Consider the following 7420-nt stretch of genomic DNA (forward strand, 5'->3'; position numbering starts at 1 on the left):
GGTCATGTTATTGGGTCTTACGTAGTTAAATGTAAAAACATATTTTAAATAATTTTATAATTAAACAAAAATTAATATGGCAAAATATTAAGATAAAACCAGAACATTTAAATACACAACTTAAACAATTAAGACATAAATGGTAATAACTTAGTTTGTGTACACTAATTGCTTTAATAACGTGATTGTTCCTGATCTGTTCTCATTACGAACATTTAACAGAAGTTTATCAATGATCTGGATGCATGTTATTTTAATAATTAAATATTTTTACATTGTTTGGTCCGTGGTTTGCCACTGCAACTCTTCTTGGTCTTTGTGAGATTAGAGCTATCCCTACTGGAACATACAGCCCATCATCTTTGTTATCTATTCGTTTAATGAATTTACCATTTTGATCAAATAGTTGTAGTTTATGATTACTGGACACTATTATATTTCTATCCATATCTATGGTTATACCACAAGGACCCATGACGTTACCATCTTCTACACCAGAGCCTACAAGAATCTTTATCAGCTTATCATTAGCATCAAACATTTGTATTCTTCTATTTCCAAAATCAACAAAAATCAAATGACCATCCTTTGTTACAGCAACATCTTCTGGTTTATTCATTTGACCTGCTTTACTACCTTCAGAACCTATCTTACCCAGTAGACTACCATCATCAATATTGAATTTAAACACACAGTGACATTTACGGTCTGCTACATATAACATCCTGGTCTTTTGGTTTACTGTTACTCCCTTTGGATATTTTAATACTCCTTTACCAAAGGTTCGGATTTCATGATATTGATTATCACACATTACAACATAGTAGAGTAGAACTAATGAAAAAAAGGGGCCAACCTCAAAAAAATTGCAACAAAAGGTTTTTCAACGGATTTTGGTAGTATTGGGTGTACTAAATAACAGAAAAAAAGTCTCAAGAATTTTGACCACCGGAAAGTGGTTTTTTTTCAAGATGGCCGCCAAAATAGATAAAACGTTAAAATGTCAATACCTCCTAAACTACTTGGTCTATTGATATGATTTTGGTACCAAAATACTCAGAACATACATATTTATATTTGCCCTAATAGAACATTTTGGCCAAAAATGACCGGAAATGCTATTTCTTGCATGTTTGACCTTTGACCTTGATATGTTGTATCTTGGTAACAACTGACCGTAGGGAAACAAATTGTGACTCAAATTGTTCAGAATGTACATATTTACATTTATTGTAATGAGACATTTTGTCAAAAAATGGTTAGAAGTAAAGGTTATTGACCTTTAACCTTTATCTATGTAGAATGTCCATATCTCGGCAACTATGTGTGGTAGAGATTTAAAATTGGGCTCTAAATACTGAGCATATGCTTATTTATATTTACTCTAATGAAACAGTTTGACAAAAAATGACCAGAAACGACATTTTTTGATGATTGACCTTGATATGCTATATTTCGATAATGACTGACTGAGACATACTATTTATGGCTCAATTTGTTCAGAATATAATTATTTTTATTTCGTATAATGGTCTAATCTACCCATGGAATTAAGAGCTTTCCTGGGTAACTGTAATATTTATAAAGACTTTTAGAATATGAGTTCAAGTTCAAATTGTTCAGAACATACTGTATACATTCTTAATAATAATAGTGAATAAAAAACCCGAAAAGTAAACAAAAACAAATATAATAATAATTTTAAATTTCTAATTACAGTATAGCAGCAGTTGATTGGATATTGTGCATGTATTTAGTACGGCTTCCTAAACAACTTTTTTAACTTCGTCTTCATCATCGTCATCAATCTCTCTATCTACGTTGTTCCATTCTTCTAGTTGACACACTCCCCAAACTGAAGTACATGCCAATCCATAGCATCTACAACTGCAACATACAGTTTTACATCCAGTAGTAGTACAGTTACAATGGATGATTTTCAAAAGTTCTTCTGAAGCAGCAGTTTCAATCATCATTATTGGCACAAATGTTTTATTAAAAACTTCCCCGACTTGGTAGCATCCATGGTATTATCTTTCTTTATCCATTGCATGATTTGATAGTATACTCTAAGACTGTAACATTTTGTAGCAGATGAGGTTGGTGGTAGTAGTTGTTGAGGTTTGATAAATTATTTACCCTCAGCAACTTTCTTATTAAACAGCTTGCATCTGTAGCTATTTGGGAAATCCAGTGACTTGGCTCCAAAACGAATAGACATGGCCTTTAATCCAAACTCCTCGATAGTTTGAAGTTTCTGATGCGGTTGAGTGAAACTATCGGCACACATCAGTGTCATATTCTAGGTTACTTTCTATCAATTTATTGATTTATTTGCCTTCCTAAAGATGTCTTTGGCTTTGAAGAGTGAGGGTGGAAACGGACTTCATATTTCATTACATCGTCTAGAGAGATTTGTCCTAACTGAATTTGATGGAAAGAAAGAAGAATTCCTGTCAAAGCATGAGAACAAACACAAATTTATCAACATGCTTTCATATGAGCTATAGAAAAAAGAATGTCCTGTACGACATGCAGCCAACGAGTGGAGTTGTGGCTTGATGGTTATGATGCTTGGCTACCACTCCAAGGGTCCTGAGTTCAAGTCCCGTCACATGTCAGGATTTTTTCTAAGGACCAAATTACTCCACTCCCAAAGACTTGTAATAAGACTTTGTTTACGTAGAGCATCTTGTGTATATGTTTGTCTTGTGAACCTCTGAGGGTCCCTAATGATCAGCAATAGCTGGATGGATCACCCTCATTAAATATGGTTTAAAAAAAAAACAAAAAAAACGATGTTGACATTGCTCTGGCAACAGTTGAAGTCTCTGAACATAATACAGTAACTTTGATTGGAGAAGACACGGACTTACTGGTACTTTTACTGTATCATGTAAATACAACAAACCGAGAAATGTACTTCAGATTAGACAAAGGGGCCTACTAGAGTGATTAATGTAACCAGATTGAAATCTGTTTTAGGATATAAAATCATCCATTGTAACTACTGGATGTATGTTGCAGTTGTAGAAGCTATGGATTGGCATGTACTTCAGTTTGGGGAGTGTGTCAACTAGAAGAATGGAACAACGTAGATAGAGAGATTGATGGCGATGATGAAGACGAAGTTGGAACAGTTGTTTAGGAAGCCGTACTAAATACATGCACAATATCTAATCAATTGCTGCTATACCATAATTAGAAATTTAAAAGTTATTATTATATTTGTTTTTGTTTACTTTTCGGTTTTTTATTTACTATTATTATTAAGATTGTATACAGTATGTTCTGAACAATTTGAACTTGAACTCATATTCTGAAGGTCTTTATAAATATTACAGTTATTTGATTCCCAGGAAAGCTCTCTATTTCATAAGTAGATTAGACCATTATACGAAATAAAAAATAATTATATTCTGAACAAATTGAGCCATAAATGGTGTATCTCAGTCAGTCATTATCGAAATATAGCATATCAAGGTCAATGGTCAAACATGTCGTTTCTGGTCATTTTTTGTCAAACTGTTTCATTAGAGTAAATATAAATAAGTATATTCTCAGTATTTAGAGCCCAATTTTAAATCTCTACCACACATAGTTGCCGAGATATGGAAATTATACACAGATAAAGTTAAAGGTCAATAACCTTTACTTCCAACCATTTTTTGACAAAATGTCTCATTACAATAAATGTAAATATGTACATTCTGAACAATTTGAGCCATCATTTGTTTCCCTACGGTCAGTTGTTACCAAGATACAACATATCAAGGTCAAAGGTCAAATTGTCAGAAATGGTATTTCCGGTCATTTTTGGCCAAAATGTTCTATTATAGCGAATATAAATATGTATGTTCTGAGTATGTTGGTACCAAAATCATATCAATAGACCAAGTAGTTTAGGAGGTATGGACATTTTAACTTTTTATCTATTTTGGCGGCCATCTTGAAAAAAAACCACTTTCCGGTGGTCGAAATTCTTGAGACTTTTTTTCTGTTATTTAGTACACTCAATACTACCAAAATCCGTTGAAAAACCTTTTGTTGCAATTTTTTTGAGGTGAAACCTTATTTCTACTCTACTAACACATTTACCTAAATCATCAGAATACACCATGTGACCATTGCCTATGTGATGCATGCGACTGACTTTAACATTTTGTGGTATTTGTATCTTAGAAACAAAACCACCTGATTGATCAAATTTTATTAAATCTTTACTGTAGCTTGACACCAACATACATCCATCAGTATCTAATACTGCATCTGTCACCTTTGCTTTTTGTCTATTTTCTTTATACTGTGATATGTTATCTATGGTATGTACAAGTCCAATAGGTTCCACCTTGATACTCACTGGTGAACCTATGACATGTGACATAGTTCCATCAATGATATCCATCTGCCAATCACCTTCCAGATTGCATCTACCTGTTACTGTGTACTCTCCCTTTGTGTGTGTTACTTCAGTGGCTGATTTCTCACCTAATGAGTTGCTTAGTGTGGCTGTTAATTGACCAACATCGCTCTCTGCTAGAATTGATATTCTCACACTAAATGGCTGTCTTTTTGTGACTGAAATGTTCTCATCTTCTTTATTAATCTTGTATACACCACCAACAGTGATAAGTCTACCAACACCTTCATGATTCATCAACTCAACCAGCTTTGGAGATGGAATAAACTTTGGTGTAATTCTTGTTTTAGCAAATGAGTTGTCCAATTCATCTGCTGCAGCGTCATTCCCAACTGCAGTGATAGTTGTCTGGTATGATGCAAGGTTTTCTGTTTCTGTTGGTTTATTCATTGTTTTCTTGATTGATTCCATCAACGTGTTTACTTGTGTCAGCTTTGATTCAATACTTTTAACTTGACTATCGATATCTTTGCTTTGTTCTTTATAAATCTGTGTAAGATTTTCCATCATTATCTTCGTTTCTTCCTTCACCTTTCTGATAATTGTCTTCTCGTGAATTTCAATCGCTGTTCTGCTTAACTTCAAATTGGATTCAAACTCTGATCTCTCTTTAGTGATAACATCTAATCTTTCTTTTAGTTTTCTCTTAATTCCTTCAGCTGTCTTCATAGTTTCAGTAACCGTTAGATTAATCTCATTCAGAGCTGTCTCCATTGGGATCACCTCATGTTTATTTCTATAACAACGGACAATATGCTTGCAATCTTCGCATGCAGTAAGTTTACATGTTGAGCAGTAATCTTCCAGTTTTTTATCAGGGTGATTTTGGCAGTTTAGTAAATCTTCACTTTGTTCTTCTATGTCTGTATCCAGTGTGTATAGTGAATGGTTCGCCAGCGTAGGGAACATCTTATGCTGTTGGATGCATTGTCGACACATATACATTTCACATTCAGAGCAATAGTCCTGAGGTTGATTTTCACATCTTGAGCATGCTTCTGGTTTTTCAGATTCAATCTTCTCAACGGATTCAACTAGATAACTTATTGTTTCATTGCACTTTAAATGTTTCAAATCCCCATCTTTAAGATCGTACGTCTCACAGCATTTTGGACATCGTATCATGCCGTGTCTTCTCATCAAATCTTGCAGGCAGTTAAGACAGTAAGTGTGAAGACAGTTAAGCGCCTTTGGGTCTGTGAATCTTTGTAGACAGATTGAACATTCCAGATCTCTTTTGTCAAAAAACTTTAATACTGTTTTAGCAGACATCTGTAAAATAAAATACAGTATTTTTTTTCAGTTAGTGTAAACTATAAGATGTATTCCAGACGGAAGGACAGAGTGCGAGGATGATCAACATAGGCCTACTGTTGGCTTTGGGTGAAGAAAGAATAAGAAAATGCTTTCTTAAAAATGTCTACTATTAAAAGAAGAGCAACCAACATAAAGTACGGTAACGGTTATAACTTCTGTTAATTATTATTTACGGGAAAGAAAAATCTAAAACCATCACCGCTATAATAATACAATGATCAGCAAATATATACATAAGGAATGTTTATGATTTGAATGGGGTTAATTTTAATGATTTTAAAATTTGAGGCGGAGCCATGATGAATTCTGTCACGAATAGAACAATCGTTATTTGCTTTATAACCGTCACACATTGTCTAACAACTTTGATTAAATTTCATGTATAGTAAATGGCGACACCACGCAGTAGATATCAAGTCGAACTTCACAAATATAACCCAACCTATCGTATCGAATACAATTATAAAAATGTTTACACAAAGCTAAGAAGAGTGGCCTACAATAGTAGGGCCTACCTTCAATCGTTACAATGAGAGAAAATAATACATGGCTGGATACAAAAGATATTGACATATAGATGTTAATACACATTGTATATAGAACCTTATTGTTATTATAGAAAATGTTATTACTTACTTTGAAAATGTTGTAAACTTCAAAAGACTGTAAATATTCAGACAACCCTTCTACTTGTGTTCCTGCTGTCTGTTGTGTATTAGTACCACCTTCTGTCCTTCAAATATTCTTATTTAACGTTCTTTCATCTAGTAGACTGGCAATGTGAACCGTCTACTTCAGATCAGTTATTTCCTGATGTTAAGGGATTCCCCTGTTAAGTACCAAGTACCTACAAAGTACAAATATCTTGATAATATAACATTTGTATTTAGAAAATCAGGGTAGTAAATTAATAAAAAAAAACAAACGTCTTTGTTTGCTCTTTTGTGCAAATTTGACTTGATCTTTTTAAACACACTTGTATATTAATTCATATTATTCCCTTTTATGTTCAATTCAATACGCAGTAAATATCAAGTCGGATTTCACAAATATAACCCAACCTATCGTATCGAGTAAAATTATAAAAATGTTTACACAAAGCTAAGAAGAGTGGCCTATAATAGTAGGGCCTACCTTCAATCGTTAAAAGGAGAGAAAGTAATACATGGCTGGATACAAATTATCCATGTGTGTTATAATACAACATTGTATATAGAACCTTATTTTTATTATAGAAAATGTTATTACTTACTGTGAAAATGTTGTAAACTTCAAAAGATTGTAAATATTCAGACGAACCTTCTACTTGTGTTCCTGCTGTCTGTTGTGTATTAGCCAATGTACCTTCAAATATTGCTATTGCTATTTCATCTAGCCTAGTAGACTGTGAATGTGAACCTTCTACTTGTGTTCCTATTGTCTGTTGTGTATTAGCCAATGTACCTTCTGGCCTTCAAATATTGTTATTGAACGTTCTTTCATCAAGCCTAGTAGACTGGAAATGTGAACCGTACTTGCGATCAGTTGAATGTGTGTAGGCGTAGGTTATTCTCTGCTGTTATGGGTGTATTGCACAATTCAAGGTACCAAGTTCACTGCAAAGTACACATATCTTGATAATATAACATTTGTATTTAGAAAATCAGGGTAGTAAATTAATAGTTTGCTCTTTTGCGTAATTGT

The 7420-nt window shown here is 33.5% G+C and overlaps 1 protein-coding gene across 1 annotated transcript; it reads right to left on the reverse strand.

Moving 5' to 3' along the window:
- Window positions 1-253: 253 nt before the first annotated feature.
- Window positions 254-7061, reverse strand: LOC144849452 (uncharacterized). Its single transcript, XM_078706761.1, has 4 exons — window positions 7037-7061; window positions 6374-6426; window positions 4099-5692; window positions 254-834 (listed from the first exon to the last, which is right to left on the reverse strand). Exons 3-4 carry the CDS (start codon window positions 5690-5692, stop codon window positions 254-256), a joined length of 2175 nt encoding a protein of 724 aa, XP_078562887.1. The 5' UTR covers window positions 6374-6426; window positions 7037-7061.
- Between the last annotated feature and the right edge of the window lie 359 nt (window positions 7062-7420).

This window comes from Antedon bifida, chromosome 1 (assembly GCF_963402885.1).
Source record: "Antedon bifida chromosome 1, ecAntBifi1.1, whole genome shotgun sequence".
Taxonomy (NCBI): Eukaryota; Metazoa; Echinodermata; class Crinoidea; order Comatulida; family Antedonidae; genus Antedon; species Antedon bifida.

Coding starts and splice junctions, on each gene's coding strand:
- LOC144849452 (XM_078706761.1), bottom strand. CDS start 5,692: ATGTCTGCTAAAACAGTATTAAAGTTTTTTGACAAAAGAGATCTGGAA. Junction 835..4,098: donor GGTGTATTCTGATGATTTAG/GTAAATGTGTTA, acceptor TTTTTTCATTAG/TTCTACTCTACTATGTTGTA.